Genomic DNA, 17,650 nt, shown 5'->3' with positions numbered 1-17,650 from the left:
ATGCTTGGTTATTTAGTAAGCAAACCCTGGATTGGAATCCTAGCTCTCTCCACTTTGGACATTATTCTGGTCATGACTCCCTTTTCTTATCTGTGAAATGGGGAGTAATTGCAACACCTATCTCATGGAGTTGTTTAAATATCAGATAGTTAAGATCTTTAAAGTACTCCTAAGTGAGGCTACTGTAACTGTTGTAACTGCGATCTGTGCTTTATAAACTTTTCTTTTTCCCTCCCTTGGGAGTCTAGATACCTGGGCTGTGTCCCTTGTCTTCACTTCCGCTTTCCTTCTGTGCTAGGTATTTTGTCAAAGTGGCCTGGGCTTGGACCGTCTGTCTCCTCCTGCCTTTCATCGCCCTCACCAATTACTACCTGACCGGCAAGGCAGGCCTGGTCCTGCGGCGGCTGAGCACCCTGCTTGTGGGCACAGCCATCTGGTATGTGTGCACAGCCATCTTCTCCAACATTGAGCACTACACGGGCAGCTGCTACCAGTCGCCAGCCCTGGAGCGGGTCAGAAAGGAGCACCAGAACAAGCAGCAGTGCCTCGGAGCGGGCGGCTTCTGGTATGGCTTTGACATCTCGGGCCACTCCTTCCTGCTGACCTTCTGTGCCCTCATGATTGTGGAGGAGATGGCCGTGCTGCAGGAGGTGAAGACGGACCAAGGCCATTTCCTCCACGCCGCCATCACCACCCTGGTGGTCGCCCTGGGCTTCCTGACCTTCATTTGGCTGTGGATGTTTCTGTGCACGGCTGTTTACTTCCACGATCTGTACCAGAAAGCGTTCGGCACCCTGTTCGGTCTGCTGAGCTGGTATGGGACATACAGGTGTTGGTATCTGAAATCCTTTTCCCCCGGACTTCCTCCCCAGTGCCCTAGTTTGAACCTGAAACGAGACAGTTACAAGAAGTAGAAGAGAAACAAAGGGGGCGACACCAGGCAACGGCTGATATATTTTTCGTGTATTTTCCTTAGTTATTTGACTAAATGATTGCTGCTCCTCCAGAGAGGAAGCCTGCCAGACAGTTCCGGTGAGTGTGGTAGCGTCTGGGAGCCAGTCTGCCCTTGGCGACAGCTCCTGGTGTCACAGGTACCACCGTAACCAGTCGGGCACTTTCGTCCCTGGCGAAACTTAACCTTAATCTGGACTGTCCTTTGTGTCCCCAGAGGACGGAGTCAGGAACGCCCCCGGGGCCCGATGGAAGGGAAGCCAGGGCTGCCGCCACGATTCTCTCTGACTCTGGTCGTCTTCTGTTTTAATGGCTCTTCGTGCTGTTATTTGATCTTTGTTTCCCTCTGGTCAGCTTTGCAAAAGCATTTGTTTCCTGCAGGATTCTTTAAAAGCCAGTGGTTTAAAAGACATCTCAGGTTGTAGCATTTACTTCATCTGTGGAATGTTACATATTGCAGCTGGCTTGTGATTAGCTACTTAAACATACTGGAGTGCCTCAGTGTGACTGAGCACTGGCGAATTTTGAATTTTACGTAGTGAGCATTGAAGATGTTCTCTCCACGTGTACCGCTACATGTGGTTTTAGAAGAGGTACTGCCTTTTTTTTCTTTCATTTTGAGTGAACGCTTTAGCGTTTTTAATGCAACCATGACATTTTGTTCTGGGCTGATAGCACTCCCCGAAAATAACTCAGAACTGCAGTGCTGCACCTCTGGCACGTGTGGAGATGCTGTGAGATTTTTTTATGAACACTAATTTACTTTTTATAAACCAAACTCTTGGCTTATGGTATAAAATTCCGTCTCACAAGGCTGTTTGTTTGTAAGAATTAAACCAGACAGCAGACACTATAACAGTGACTCCATGAGTTATAAACTGAGTCAGAATAATTTCGCAAAACGGGCTTACTTTGCACTGAAACTTTGCTGACCACAGGAGAGTGGTGGGCAGTGTCGGGAGCAAGGCCCTCGGCACACTCACCTTTGCACAGGTTACGATAGTCAGAGGTGAAGGAAATGTCTTCCTTTGCTTCTGATGGCAGGAAGCCAACCTGCTTGCAAAAATATCCTTATTCAGTGGTGGGTGGCTTTGGCCCAGCCTCCTCTTGCATCAAACCAAAGCTACATCTGCTGAACATCTTTCCCCTGGCAACCACTCTCCATTTGCAGGCTTGTCGTGACCTTCACTGTGAGGGTGCTGGGAAGAGAGGAGTCCCTCCATCTCAGAAGGGTACAATCACATATACACCCCAGGCTGGTCTCCTTAAATCCTTCCAGCCACCCCTTGACTTCTGGGTAACCCGTGAAGCTGCTCTGATGTCCCTAATCTAGCTTGATAACATCAGCTGATGGATAAGCGATACCCTTGACTGACTTAACTCCAGCGAAGTTGCTAGGAGCAGGAAGGCCGGAATCTTTCAGGGTAAATTGTATTTCATGTAAAGGTGGATTTGAAATATGTATCCTTAAGGGCCGCTGGTTGATCTGTATCACTCAAATGAGTGTGTGATAGGGCAGAGACACCTGCGTGTGAGCTGGTGGAAGAGCCGCCTGGTACTTTGGAAGCCCTGGCAAGATGGGATGGCCTCCAGGAGAGAGTTTTTTTGTCCGGTGGCGTTTATAGCTATATACTCGGGGGTAGGATGTGTGCTGGGGTCTTGTTGAAGGGATTGGAAGCTCCCCAGAGTTTCATGGTCAGCAACAATAGGCACAAGGTAACTCCAGAAGTTCACTTGTTACATTTAAATCTCTTGCTGTCTCCTTCAGCCTTAAATTAACAAAAGTCAGTTATCCAGACATGTGCTGATGAGTCTTCCACCACTTCCTGCTCATTCTTGCCTTGTTCTTGGGAACAATCTCCCGACCAGAGAGAGTGAGAGCTGGACGAGGTCGGTTTTAGGCAAACGGGTGTGGGTTCAGATGGTGGCACTATTGCTGATGGCTGCCTGCCCACCAGGGACAGGCTTCATTCTCATCTGTAAAGCGGGATGATAACGTTAGCATTATTGAAAAGGTGCGTGTACTGTGCCCATCCCAGGTGCTGGCAGGCCATCACCCTCAGCTGCCTCTCCCTTGGCTGGGCCTTCAGATCTTCATGGCTCCCCTAGAGAAGGCAAGGAAATGAACATCTGTTGAGTGCCATCTGCACTGGCTCCTGTTAAAATAATCTTGTGTTGCCTTTTGGAAAGTGTCTTGTGCCCCCCCGGTGCGGAACAAGAGGCTGCCGAGGGCTTCCACGATCACGGGAACCCGCCTTCCTGAGTTGCCTCTCGGTGCTGGGGTTCTTGCACTGAAGCCTCATTTTCCACGTGCATCTGTCATAGTCTGAGTACCAGATTGTATTTAGAGGATGGCTCTTGCCACTGTTACATACACAAAGATCACGCGTGTGTAAACAAGCGAATGAAGTAAACTGGAGATAATAAAACCCCTTGTTCCAGCGTTTCGTGTGTTTCTTTCTGAATCCCTTAGCTTTCCAGAGCCCAGTGAAAGCTCATCCCCCTTTGCGAAGGCTGTGTAACTCTTTCTTGAGCCACTTGTAATTGAGAGGGTATTTCTTGGCTGCAGTTTCTCTTCTTTTTTCTCCTACACCCTGTAAACTAAATATGTGTTCAGTCATTTCTTAGCTTGATTTACACCTTCCCACTGCCAGGTCCGTGTCTGAAAGTCCTGAGACCTAGATCAGAAAACTGTTGGGAACAGTTTTCTTGGCAGAGAAGAGTTGAGCCTCACTGACGTAACACTGAAGAATAGCTACAAAGTTCACGTAGCTGAGCCTGTGGCTGGAGGCCTCTACGAGTGTGAGGGTTTTTGTGTCATTTCGTGCCCACTCGTTTGTCAGCCTGACCTACTTGGCACCTCCACTGAGTGTGTTGAAAGCTCAGTGGCTCCCGGATTAGAATCTCCTCACACGCAAACTTCCCCACTCAGATTTCCTCAACAGCCACAAACCCTTCCTGATTCACACTGCGGACCAGAAACGGATGGGTTGATAAACTCCCCCAAAGCATTTGTGGCTCGGAGTCCATCCTTTTGGCACTTCAAATGTGTGCTGGTTGCACAGACAAATTTGATCTCTGCAGTGGAAGGAGTTTTCAGTCTTCAGGAGGAGACCTGGAGGGAACCAGCATCCCTGAGTCCTGGGCAGGTCAGGACCTGGGAGCAGAGCAGGAGACAACCAGCATCCCTGGGAGTTAGGGACTGTTTTCGGAGAAGTTAACAATACTTTTGGGTTTTGAAGGATGAAGAGGAATTCAAGCCGTTGGGTGGAGAAGGAAATTCAGGAACGCAAGGACAGCCTATGAAGTCACCCATAAGTTGCCCTGGTTTTTACACAGGCACCGTTTCTCAGGAAACCGAGCTCATTTTCACTTTCTCAGGAAGTCCCATCATTTTCAAAAGCGAAAGAGCCTAAAGAAAGGCAGAATTTCTTTTCTTTAGAGAAACCCTGCCGGTATTTTTGTTGGAATTTTGTTAACTTTAGCTATAAATTTGGTAGGAATTGACATCTTTTTTTTAAAATTTAAGATTTAGTTATTTATGCATACAGAACTGGGGCACAGGAAAGGCAGAATTTCTAAGTGCTGTTGATGGAGGTCTTGGCTGTTCCCTGCTGTACTTTAAAGAATTCCCAGCTAGAAGTTAGAATACATGGCTTGAGTTGTGTTCTGCCCCAACATTTTCTAAAATTTTTTATGTGAACTTGAATTAGTCACTTGGTGTCTCGGTGTCAGTTTCCCTATCTGATAAGTGATGGCAGTGGACTGAAATCACCTCACTGACTTCGATTCCATCCTGTTTCTCTGCTTGGCGAAAAGTTCTTCCCAAGCTCATCGAGACTTTTAGGAAACTGTCAGTCAGAGCGGAAGTCACAGCTGGTTCCCTGGTGAGTGATGAGGGGGCTCCCTTTTCTCTGCTTCAGCAGAGACCTGACTGTGGGTCCCTATGAATGTAACAGCCCTGGGAGGAGTTGGGGAGGGGGGTATTAAACCTAATTCCCAGAGAGATGAACTGCAGAAACCTTTGCAACAACCCAAATCAGGGCCCTCCCTGGTGGTGGAACGGGTTAAAGCACAGCCACTGTCCACAGCCACTGCAGCACAAGTTCCAACCTGGCCAGGGAGTGACCCATAGGGCGCAGCAGACCTCTCCTGACCCGCCCGCTGCTCTCCTCAGCTTATGTTTCAGTCAGTCGGCCTGTTCTGCTCCCCATTCTATCTTTGGTGAATCCTCTCACCCCCCATACCTCTGGCCTGTACCGCAGTTCTTATATGCATAAATAAATAAATCTTTGGGGGGGGAAAATGCCCCAAATCAAGCCATTTTTCATAACTATGAAGGAAAAGGTAAGTTCTATTAAGAAAAAATCCTGCTGTGTTATTACCTTCAGAAAAAGTCCCAGAAGACCCTAGTCGAGTCTGGTGAACACAAAAGCCAAGAAAGCAGTTACTCTCATGGAGAGGGGAGATGGTACATTAGTGCCACTGATGGACCTGAGGGCAGCCTATTACCCACATTTGAGATGTACGGACCAGCAGTCTCGCTCCAGGGAATTGCACTGTGGGACTTAACAAAAGTTCTCCCAATGCATTTTGAAGATCTTTCTGACTTTATTCATTAATTCCTGAGCCAGGCAGCACCCCATTAGCAAGTGGAAAGGCACTAAGGAGTCACTCAAATGGAAAGTGTGATAGGCAGAGGCGGGACAAAGGTCTTAGCAAAAGAACGGAAAGATCATTCAGGTGGTCCCCGTGGGGGTCGGGGTCTTACCATGCAGGTGCCTGCCAGTGCTGGCCAGGAGCTCCAGGTTTATTGCATTAAAATTTCCTAGGGGGTAGAGGTCGGGGCAGAAGGCCCTTGGGGCCTGCGGCAGCTCATCTGAGCGCTGTGGCACCCTCTAGCCTGCTGGCCTTATTCAAGCTGGGTTCTGAACATTGACTTTCACAGCTTTCTGATTCTGGCTCTGCCAGGCTCTCTAGCTGTGTGACCTTGAACAAGTTCCTCCACCTCTTAGTCTCAGTTTCCCCATCTAGAAAAGGGGGGAAATGCAGTTGTCCGCCTCATGGTAGTGAGTAGATGAATCGATCCCTGTAAGGTGATAGAACAGGACCCAGTGTGAGCTTGGTCCCCAGGCTGCCATCACCACCGTAACTATCTTGCGCTTGTCATGTGTCATTAGCTCACTCTGGAGGTCCTTGAAAGGTCTAGTCAGTAAAAGGTTTGTGACCTTTTGGGACTAACAGTCTGGTTTTGGGGTCCAGGGGGGTGGGTAGAGAAATGAGAGTTTCCGGACCCGCTGAAAGGAAAGGGCATACGTGTACCTGTGGGGTCCTTTTGGCCAAGGTAAAGTTAGTTCCGCTGGTTGAGGTGCTCGGCTGACAGCCAGCAATGGCTTGGGCCCTGGGAGAGTCTGAACGCCTGACGTGAAACACGAAGTTTCTGTGCAACCTGAGCTGCTGCTTTTGGGGGAGTGGGCCCTCCCGCCTCCCCATCTCTGCAGGGTGTGACTGCAAACATGTGTGTGTGAGGTGGGTGATGCCTGGGGGCTGAGGAGGTGGCGGGAGTGTGGAGTCACCCTGATTAGCATCTGAGTTTCTGATCCAAGTTCGACAGGCCCTGCCCGAACAAGCCTCTGTTCCCATTCCCAGCTCCACTCCTTCCAGCCTTCCTTGCCTTCTGCGTGCCCTTCCTGTGCGTGCTGGATGGTGACATAGACCTCTGCTGCTGGGGAGTCACACGGGGTGACGGGCGCAAGCTGACTCTCATCTGGAGTTACTGGAAGCACCACACTGACGCAAGCAAACTGTAGTCAAATCCTGCTCTCATCTCAGCTGTGTGATCTTTTTTTTTTTTTAAGAAAGATTTATTTATGCATACAGAACTGGGGGTGCAGGGCAGTGCAGTGAGAGTCTTCACCAGAGACAGAGTGGGGAGCAGATCAGGCAGATGGACGAAGTACACTGCTGAGGGGAGCAGCGGGCAGGTCAGGAGAGGTCTGCCGGGCCATGTGGATCACCTCCAGAGTGGGGATTGAACTCGTGCTGCAGAGGTTACAGACAGCTTCATAATGCGGTGCTTTAGCCTGTTGTACCCGGGAGGGCCTTCATGTAATTTTTAAAGTAATACTGGATACACTGAGTAGCAGGTAAGTGTGGAACTGTGAGGTAGGCTTGCGGTGTGCAGACTCCACTAAGCCCTACTAGAATTCACCTCATACCCCAGGACTTCAAATCGTGTCACCTGTAAATGAAAATTTTCCTTTTGAGAAATCATCTGGCTTGCTTCTGAGCACTGACAGAGACAGAACACCTGACCAGGGATACCAGGTGAGCATGCAGCCAGAGCTGCCCTTCCTGAGTTAGGTGTCACCTGACCAGCAAGGCACCGAGACAGGCCTGGGCAACAGCAGGCTAACATCAAGTGAACGTGAAGCCACTCAGAGTATGTCACCTATTCCTGCCACATGGCCACATCTTCCTGGTGGCCTAAAGCCTTGTGACAAATTGCCAGTGATCAACTGATGGAGGAAGAAAAAAACTCATTCCTGGAACCAATTGGAAGTGGATAGGGGCAACTTTACAGGGCGTCATGAAAGACATCGGAGAAGGGAAATCTCTCAGTGGACAGAACTTTAAGCAGGGCGCTGGGTGGTCCAGAAATACACATCTACACATTGTCAGGGCGTGAAGTCTTCACCAGCTGATCAGGAACACGGGAAGGGCAAGGTTGCAGGTTGGTAGTCTGCGGGAGAAGGCGTGGGCCTCTACCGATGTACACAGGAGAGATCTTTATGTGTGTGACTAGTCCCCGCAAAGGTGCTTAGCATGGAAGAGACTCTCAACCAGTTGTTAAGAGTACTGTATCTAAGGAATACTGGTGACCGTTAAATGCATGTTTTAAACTGCCTGTTACAGTGTGTTGAGGGAAGATTGTGACAGACAAAATGACCTCTGTGGGTGCCAGTCAGTCATTTACTTTCTGAAGCGACTCTGTCTGTGCCCAATGACTCATAGGCAAATGGCCATAGAATTTGAGGTGCAGTTTATAAGTGCGTATGACGTGGACTTCCTCTCAGCAAGACTGATTTAGCTCTTGTCGCTGAGGGCACAGTTTGCACAGGAACTGGCCACCTGTTACATTGACCCTTTCCTCAGAGACAGAGTAGCAATTTGGATGTAGATTTGCCTCCTTTGACCATATCACGGGACACACAATGTTGCATTATTACAGCAAGAAAGATGCAGCAGTGTGATTACACTATTGGGTTTTCTGGTCCACTAGGTACTCCGTTATCTAGCAGCAACTAGACTCACAGAGCATAGAAATAGCCGATTGGAGATTCTGTTATAGCGCCAGCTGAGAGACATGGCGATGTGGGGGTAATGTCCTACAGTGCTATTTTTCCCACACCAGGATAAACTGGATCCAGGAATACTGAGACCGAAACGGGATGACTCCTCACATATTCACACGTAATGTCCCATCCACAGAATTACTGCTTCCCGCCTTGACTCTTTGGACTACGATGATTTGGAGATTATAGCTCCCAGGTGAGGGAGACTTCCGTTGGGGAGTCTATCAATGGTTCATAGAAACTACATGCAAAACGTGGCTTTCTCTGCTGATCGGGTCCTGATCACCGAGGGCAGAATGACTTGTTGGCACAGTAGTGACAGGGAGGATCCTTTGGGTGCTCTATAGTCCTTCCAGGACAAATAGTACAAGATTAATCAAAGACCACAGCCACCCAAGGTTGGAGTCATTTAACCAAATACCCCAACCAGCTGGGGTTATTGCTGACAGGAGAGAAAATAGAGAATAACCAGTGGGGAACAAAAGAGGCTGACCTCCAGCGCCGCAGCCTTGGGAGCGACAGCAGATACGAGGACTGTACAGCCTCAGTATTTTCTTCCTTTGTGTGTGCTTTGTATAGAAGGAATAATGGTGATGGGCAAATGTATATTTTAACCTGCCTGCTATAGTCTATTGAGGGAAGATGGTGCTTCTCGAACTGGAAGAGAACCCAGAGTCATCCAGAGTGTTGTTACTGACAATGTGAGTCTTGTGTTTGGAAGGCCGGGTGTGTCCGCATTTCAGGAGAGCAGCAGCCCTGTTAAGGTCATATATGATGGTTGTTAATAAGCTCATTTATGAGCAGAGGGCACATGTAAGGGGCTTGAGTGGCCGAGGGAGTGGACAGTGCCAGGTAGTCTCTAAGTCACCGTTTGTGCATGCTGACTTTTCATCTTGATTTTTACAAAGGCAAAATCTTACATATTTTTGCAAACTAATTAAAAGTGCATCTCAGGTTCTGCAACTTATACTCCTGATTTAATGCTCTTTGGGCATTTTAACACATTTTCCTCTCTGGGACATTGTGGGGCCAGGGGCCTAGGTACACCCTGAAGTTCCACTACAGGTGGACATGGGCAGACAGTTGCGAACATGTTGTGATCTGTGGAGCTGTGTCCACGTGAGCTGGGCGACATCAAGGTCATAACTTACAGTCTACCCAGAAACCACCCCCATCCCACCCCAGCAATTTGAGACCTGGACTCAATGCTTGTTCATCTGGGAACCTGAGTCTGAGCCTCGTGTCTCAACCCCTCTGGCCCCAGCCTTTGGCGGGGAGAGCTAGATGGCGGACATGGGTTTAGATATGAAAAGCAGCTGCTCCTCCTGGATGCTTTATTGGGGGCTTTCAGTGGTTCTAAGCAGGAGTGGCAGTGACACCCAGACCCTCTCCCAACATGCAAAAGGCACAGGAAAGTGAGACACGACCAGGGTGGGCAGTGTGGATGCAGAGACCTCCCTGTGTGACATGGCATCCCCGGGAGGGATGGGAAGGTGGGAGTTAGGGGAAATGGCTTTGGCAGAGGCTGGAGAGGGGCCCACGGGCATCGACCTCCAGACCCACCCATGCGCCTGGGCCGGGACTGACCTTCTGAGAGAAAGTCAACATGGCTTTACTGAAAGTCCACTTCACATGGAGGGAAAGCGCAACTCCAGCTGGACGAGGGTGAGGAGAGGATGTGGTGGCTGCCTGCAGGGGCTTCTGGAAAGTGCCAAGCCCCAGCTGGGAGAAGCAAGAGAGGGGTGCTCCTGGTGTCGGTCCCGGACATGGGTGCCACTGCCTCGGCTCCAGCCAGTGCTGTCTCTGTCCATGTCCAGGAGAAGGTGAAGCCCCTTTGGTCTTCAGCGGCCGCACGGGGGGTCTCCCGGCCTCCAGCCCCACCCGGAGGTACTACTTAGACGAGTGGAGTCTTGAGGTTGGCTTTGTCCTGTGGAAGCATTCCCTGGGCAGGAGGCAAGGGAGGCCAGGGATCAGGCTCCCTGCGCCCCGGCACCTCCCGCCTCTGCTGGGGAAATGACCTGGGACTCACCTCAGAGCCTAACCAGTGCCCACAGTTCATCCAGAGACTTCGAATCGAAAGAAAAGGCATTCGTGTTTTGCTTCTGTCCTCTCTCACCTACTCTCTCGTGGCCTCAATTTGCGGCATTAACAACGTCTACTTCTAAACTACGGAATGTTTCACACCGACGGGGGCTGGTGGGGGGGGCTGCCCAGATGTTCATGAGACAGAGCGTTACTGCGAGCTCATTGGGAATCACACAGCACAGAGACACCGACAGTCAGACACAGCCGAGCTGGCTCTAGATGTATTTTTTCTTGAGGTACCAGTAGGCAAAGTAGCCCATCCCGCCCAGGGAGCCCATGAGGAAGGACGCCCCAAAGAAAGACGGAGGTTTCCGCTTGACCAGCCGGAAGGCATTGGGGATGACGGCCGACAGCAGCGTGGTGTGGATGTCCCCCAGAACTTTCCGGAAGGCAAAGCGCTTCTGGACCCTCTCGAAGAAGGACTGCAGGTTGGGCCGGCTCCCGTCTTCCCAGTATTTCTTGGACAGTCCCAGGAACTTGAGGCGGTGCAGCGTGGCTCCCAGAAGGACGTCGGCCAGGGTGAAGGCACAGCCACAGAGCCAGAGCTCACACTTCTGCCCTGGGGGGTGGAGAGGAGCCAGAGGGCAGGGTCAGCGCTTCTCCCTGACATGCACACACGTCTCTCTCGTAATCCTGACTTTCGTCACCTGCGTGTTTTCCCCAAAGTCATCCGTGCCTGCACGACTTGACTGATTTGTGCCCGACCTTTGAACTGCCTCTATTACTTTTCCTTTCATTCATCTGAATTTTTAAGGGCACATATGTGCATTCCAACCCGAGTCTCATAGCCCAACTGTCCATCTCCACGTCCACGGGGGTGCCCACACTGCAGGCATCCAGCACCCTGTGCATGGCAGCAATCACCCCCGGACCCCCGCTGCTTAGGCCAAATCCTCAAACCCCATTCAGCCCTTCTTTCTTTCATTCCACAACACAGTCTGCCAGCCATTCCCATCTATTTTAGCTTCAAAATACACCCATACCCCAGCCACCTAGCAGCCTCTCCAAAGGTCTCCCGCTCCTGCCCCCGAGCCCCCCCCAGTCTTCACCCATTCACAGCTCAGCAGCCAGAGGATCCTGCTGAAACCCCAGTGAGGTCACTTCCCTGCTCAGAATCCTCTCGTGACTCCCTGCACTGAACAGAGCAAAAACCGAGAGGTCGGAGGCTCCAGGGGATCTCACCCCAGGACCCTTTTCGGACCCTCGATGCCACTTCTCCCTCTGCTGCACCCCACAGCCCTCCTTAGTCACCCTCTTTGCGGGTGCTCTTGTGACTGTGTTCCCGTCAGGGCCTCTACACTTGCAATTCCCTCTGCCTGGAGCAACCTCCTGCCCCCTGCCTTCCCCAATCAGCACCCCACTGCATTGCATTCCCTCTGCAGCTAAACTTCCCTTCCCGAGTGCTCAGCTTCCTCCTGTCTGGGGTCTCTGGTTCAGGGAAGCCACTTGTGCCCATGTGGCGAGGTCTCCGGTCAAGAGCCAGTGGGAACGGAGGCCTCTAGCTAAGACGCTGGCCCAAGGCATCTCAGAAGTGGCTCCTTCAGCTCCAATGTCTGCAGGGCCCGTGAGCAGCTAGGCTTACTTGCATCCCAGAAACCCAAATTAGAACCACCCAGCGAAGTGCTCCTGAATTCCTGACTCACAAAAATGTGTGATGTAGGTTTTTGGCTGATCACAAAAATGTGTGCTAGAATAGTTTTGGTCTAAGCACTAAGTTCAGGAACAGTTTGTTACACAGCAGCACATAACTAATACAACAGGCCTCGGCTCCTCTTTCCACCTCTCTCCACTCCCTCCCTACATGAAATCACCGAGTTCTACAACTTCAGCCTCCAGTAAGTCAAAATAGGCCGTTAGTGTTGGCCTTAGTAGAATCTGGTGATGTCCTGATAAGAAGAGGAAGATCTGTTACACAGACCCCGGGGCGAGCCTGCAGAGAAGGGGCGACTGGAGGACAGTCAGAGCCAGATGTCTGCAGGCCAAGGGGAGTGGCCTCAGAGAGCCAACCCTGCCACACCCCGATCTTGGACTTCTAGACTCCGGAAATGCAGAGAAGGAAACCTCTGCTGTTTAAGCCACCAGTCTGCGCTGCTTTGATCTCATAGCCCTAGAAAACATAATACGTGAACACATAAAGTATACCTGCGAATCAAGGGCACCCCACAGGCCAGCACTGGAAGTGCCATGCTGCTGGGGCCCTCAGCATGCTCCCAGAACGGTTCCCATCTAAGTACCCTCTGATAGAAATGAGGCAGTTTGTCCTTGAGGTCTAAGTACCCTCTGATAGAAATGAGGCAGTTTGTCCTTGAGGTCACTTATCTATACCCTGTTTTTTTTCCAGAAAGGATTCAAAGAGTCATAGGAAGGTGTCTTGTGTGTGGGACCTCAGTTATGAGATGTTGGAAGATCATGGTCCCATTGAGGGGGTCCCTATTCTTACTCTAACAACCACTTAGGAGCTGTGTGGCCTTGAGCAAGTCGCTCATTTCTCTAAGGCTCTGTTTTTCCATCTGGGGAGTGTGTGTGCTTACAGCTGTCATATATTTTAAGCTAGTGTGTTCCAGGCATGGTGTGGAGTAATTCTCACTCTTATAAGAGTCCAATAAGGGGGCCCTCCCTGGTGGCACACCGGGTTGAAGCACAGAAGTGAGAAGCTAAAGCCACTTCAGCATGAGTGCGATCCCCACCCCGGAGGTGACCCACATGGCGTGGCAGACCTCTCCTGTCCCGCCCGCTGCTCCCCTCAGCAGTATACTTTGTAGATCTGCCTGTTCTGCTCTCCACTCTGTCTCTGGTGAATTCTCTCACTGCCCCTGCACCTCTGGCTTGTACTCCAGTTCTGTATGCATAAATAAATCTTTTTTTTAAAAAAAAGAATCCAATAAGATGGGGACAAAGTTGTATTTTAAGTTGTATTACTTGTGTGTGTGTAATATATATATATGTATATATATATATGTGTGTGTGTGTGTGTGCGGAGCAGAACACGTGAATTTACTGAAGTACACTGCTGAGAGGAGCAGCAGGTGAGACAGGAGAGGGCTATGCCATGTGGGTCAGCTCCCTGGCCGGGGATTGAACTCAAGCTGCAGTGACTTCAGATAGGTTCATAGTGCTGAGACTTAAGCTCTTATACCACCAGGGAGGGAGAAATTTAAGTTGTATTATTAACATCCCACCTTATAGATGAGGAGATTGAGGCCCCCCAACTCGGGTAACAAAGCTGGAACTCTAACTCACATCTGACTCACCCCATGTTTTAAAGCACTGTGGTCCACAACCTCCCCTACATAGACTTGTGTGTGTGTGTGAGGCTGAGTGTAGCAAGGTGTTCTGTGTAGGCTGCATAAATTTGCATAGCTGATGACAAGGTTTACAGGCGACCTAAAACAGAGCAAGATGGGAAGATCCAGAATGAAATTTGAGAAAGGTGCTGGCAAGAATAGTGTGTAAAAGGAAAAGGAGCAGAGTGGGGAGGTGGATGTACTCCAGGCTGGAAAGGCTGTAGGGGCAGAGGGTGAAGAGGGGAATGAAGCTGGCATGTTCAGGGCCCAGAGTTGCTGCTTGAGCCAGAGTCAAGGTCAGAGAGTCTGGGTGAGCCTGGAGGTTGGTTGCAGCAGGAAGAGGCTGTGTCCTCAGGAGGAGGGAGAAGTGGTATGGTGCATAGTGATCACCACCACCATTATCTCCCCCAAACTTTATTAAATACCATATTGTTAAGTGCTCTACGTGAATTGCTGCATGCAATGTCTCAACAACTCTCTGAGGTAGGTTCTATTATTATCCCCATTGCAGATGGGAAACTGGAGGGCCAGAGAGGCAAAGTACTTGACTCATCATCTCTTAACTAGTGGTTGCCAAGCTAGGGCTTAAACCAAGGTCTGTCTGACTTCATAGTCCATGATCGTAGCCACCTGGGACATCCTCTGAGGTCTTTGTATAAAAGAGATTGGGATTGGGCAAGGCAGGCTGGGCTGGATGGATTCCAGCACCCACCTACCCCAGAGCTGGCACCCACCCTCATTCTCCAGCTTCCTCTTCTCCAGCTCAGCCTCGATTTGGTCCAGCACCATGGCCAGCTCCCCAAGGATCTTCTTCAGGTAGCTCACATCATCGTGTTCCAGGATCTTGGCCTAGGGGGTGGGACAGGCAGGAGCCAGAGGGCTGAGTTGGCTTCAACAAAGACCATGGATGGAAGGAGATTGGCCCAACCCCTCTCTGCAAACCTCTTTCAAATATCTTCTGAAGTGTCAAGTAGGCCTCCTCTGGCATCACAGCAGATCTGGGCTTGGCTGTCCTGCCCAGATCCCTTGTCATGCACCCAGCTGCTGTGAGGGTAATTGAGAATGGCTCACAGCTCCCCCTTCTCCATGGAGTTTTCTCTCAGCCGAAGAAGAGATAGTTTGATAATTCTCCCACTATCTACTCTGACAAGCACACATAGGCCATTACTGGCCTATACAGGGGTATAAAAAGCTGGACTCTTGTCTCAAGGCAATTGACTCTGTGATACCCACTACATATGCTCAGAGCAGCTGCGGGATCAGGTGAATTTGTTCTTTCTCCTTCCTACCCATCCTGTCCTTGCCGAATTCTCCTCAGAGCACACCTTCCTTTTCACTCACGTGAGAACCTGTGTCCAGTGCTCTCTGCTTTTAGGGACACAGCCTAAGACATGACAAAATGGAGGCTCCAGGGGGGACAGCAACTTGCCCAAGATAAACAGCCAGTATATAAATGACAGAAGAGACGGGCTTGGCAAAGCAAGCCAGCAGCTTTCCTATTCACGTTGTTGTCTGGTCCTCTGCTTAGAATCAGCTTCTCCGTTGTTATTTTACAGGGATAGGACAGAGAGCGAGGAGGGGCACAGACACTCACCATGAGTTTTTTCTGTTTAGAAAGGTAGGGCTCAGAGAGTCGGGGCTCCTCTTCATGGTCCAATTTCATGAGGTCTGTGGTGGCATTGGCTAAATGTCCTGGGGGGAAAACGGGGGTCCGCTCTTCTGACACCAGTGCTACCTCCATCCCTCCCCCCAACTCCCAGGTCCCAGACAATCACTGCATGGGGCTCGGGCTCAGGTTCAGCAGAGGGTGGATGAGATGCATTGGGGGTGGGGGGGGGGAAGGAGGGAGCCGCAGACACCTCTGGCATAGCTGACCCAAAGGGGAATGAAGAGTGACTGGAACTGTGCGGGGCTCAGGGTTCTAGGGGACACACACAGCTCCAAGAGGCGACGCTATTCTTGAGGATGAGTAGGAGTTTGCCAGAAACGGATATAAACCCAAACCTAGGCAAACTCACATTTCAGTGGCTGTCTCCCCCACCCTTTTCTGCAGGCAGAGAGGAATGGATCAGAGGTTAAGCCACACCCAGAAGCCCGCAGATTTCAAATCTGGATCTGCTGGATGATTGATCCAGTCCTCAATCCTTTCCCCACAAAGAAAGAAGAAAACTAGGAGACCTTTGGTGTCTTGAAATTTCCACTTTGGGGAACAACTTTCCTGAAGATTTAGGGCCTCTGTGACTCATCTTTCCTGGGAAACTGATCTTTGAAAGAGGCCAGAAAGGCAAGGGCCATGGAACGTGGGTCAGGGACAGAGTTCAAGGCAGCTCCTTGAGAATTATTCTTTTTCTAAAAAAGATTTATTTTTTATTTATTTATGCAAACAGGAACTGGGGTACAGGCCAAAGATGCAGAGGTTAGAGGATTCGCCAGAGTCGGAATGGGGAGCAGACAGGTGGATCTACTGAAATACACTGCTGCGGGGAGCAGCGGGGAGATAGGAGAGGTCTGCTGCGCCCTGTGGGTCACCTCTGGGGCCGGGGATCGAACTTGTGCTACAGTGGCTGCTGATAGCTTCATAGTGCTGAGACCCCCCTGTGCCATCAGGGAGGCCCTCCTTGAGAATTATTCTTAAAGGGAGAGATGAAATTTCCTCTAATCTAACTTTGAGCATCTTTGAATTTGAAAGTTGGACTATCCATTGGGATTCACAAGAAGAGGTAGAAACATGAAGTGGGAGAAGATCCTGGTGTGCTCCAGGATGGGGCAGGATTTCTTTGGGATTCTTGGCCGTATGTCTGGGACATGGCAGTGGAGCCCATCCTGCCTGCCCTCTTGCTGGGCCCAGTCCCACTTGGGTAGCCCCAGGACCCCCTGAACCCGAGCTGGCTCCTGCTGCCCTCTTCCCGCTTCACCTCCCCGTCCTCTGCAGTCTTCCAAGGTGCAGCCCACTCCGTGCCCCACCCCCACACTCAGCCAGGGTAGATGCAGGGGGTTTGCCCCAACAATACCTGCTCTTTGCTCCCTATACCTGCGCTATGGATTCTTTCTCATATTTAATATCTCCTTTTCAGCCCTCTGATGCTCCTTGAGTTCAGAATCCCACTGGTCTCTTGTCTGGGTAGTTTTGACCCAACCCCCATTACCTGTACCCTCTCCTCTCTAAGCCCTTCTCCCATTTGGTCAGGGAGACCTTCCTTACATATAAGTTTAACCTGCCATTCCCTGTTTAAAACCCACCCCTGACTCCTCACTGCCATTGAGAAAGTCTACCTCCTCACCTTCTTACGATACACAGGAAGGCCCATGGCTTCTCCCCTTACAGACTCCAGCTTTCACTGAGTTCCCCTGACTGTCTCTGTCCACATGGCAACATTTCATCGCTCCCTGAATGTCCCAGATCATTGCAAAACTCCAGGCCTTTACTTAGACTCCTTCCTGTTGGAATAACCTTCCCCTGTATTCCTGAAAATCTCCTTTCCAAATCTTGCTCAAGACACGTCCTCCATGAGCCCCTCCTTGTCCTCTGGTGGGTCTGATCACTCAGTGCCCTCGTCCCCTGCACCTGCTGTGCAGATTTCTGCCAGGGACCGCAGCACACTCATCAGAATTGCCACCGCTCCACAACATTCTCAGCAGTGCAGGCTATGTGGAAAGTGCCCTCTGTCCTTGTGCAGGGCACAACCTGTACTTATGTCCATGGATATTCTGAGGCTAACGTCTTTGGATGTATGTCTCCACTACAATCTGAGCTTCTGGAGAGCAGCAGCTAGATAGATCCATTTCTGTTCCTTTAAAATCTAGTGCCATCTGGCAGAGCAGGAGATCATGAAGGATGGATGGAAGGATGGAAGGATGGATGGTTGGTTGGGTGGATGGATGAATGGATGGGTGGATAGATGGATGGATGGGTAGGTGGATGGATGGGCAGGCGGGTGGGTGTGTGGGTGGATGGATGGATGGATGGATGGATGG

General features: G+C 50.6%; 2 protein-coding genes across 3 annotated transcripts in view; one reads left to right on the top strand and one right to left on the bottom strand.

Moving 5' to 3' along the window:
• FITM2 (fat storage-inducing transmembrane protein 2) overlaps nucleotides 1–3,389 on the top strand; it is a 5,621-nt gene extending 2,232 nt beyond the window's left edge. Inside the window, exon 2 of the mRNA XM_004687400.2 lies at nucleotides 299–3,389. Within this exon, the coding sequence (XP_004687457.1) occupies nucleotides 299–914 (616 nt within the window). The 3' untranslated portion in view covers nucleotides 915–3,389. The remainder of the gene's footprint in view (nucleotides 1–298) is intronic.
• Nucleotides 3,390–10,584: 7,195 nt separating this feature from the next.
• The window catches only part of GDAP1L1 (ganglioside induced differentiation associated protein 1-like 1), a 16,867-nt gene continuing 9,801 nt past the window's right edge, over nucleotides 10,585–17,650 (bottom strand). For both annotated transcript variants that reach the window (XM_004687396.2, XM_012728440.1), the window contains exons 4-6: nucleotides 15,270–15,367; nucleotides 14,410–14,524; nucleotides 10,585–10,950 (exon numbers count right to left, since the gene is read on the bottom strand). In XM_004687396.2, coding sequence (XP_004687453.1) covers nucleotides 10,607–10,950; nucleotides 14,410–14,524; nucleotides 15,270–15,367 — 557 coding nt within the window. In that variant the 3' untranslated portion in view covers nucleotides 10,585–10,606. The remainder of the gene's footprint in view (nucleotides 10,951–14,409; nucleotides 14,525–15,269; nucleotides 15,368–17,650) is intronic.

This window comes from Condylura cristata, unplaced genomic scaffold, assembly GCF_000260355.1.
Source record: "Condylura cristata isolate star-nosed mole 26May11 unplaced genomic scaffold, ConCri1.0 scaffold00022, whole genome shotgun sequence".
Classification (NCBI taxonomy): Eukaryota; Metazoa; Chordata; class Mammalia; order Eulipotyphla; family Talpidae; genus Condylura; species Condylura cristata.
The sequence above is the reverse complement of the archived record's forward strand: the minus strand, read 5'-3'. Positions and strand labels throughout refer to the sequence as shown.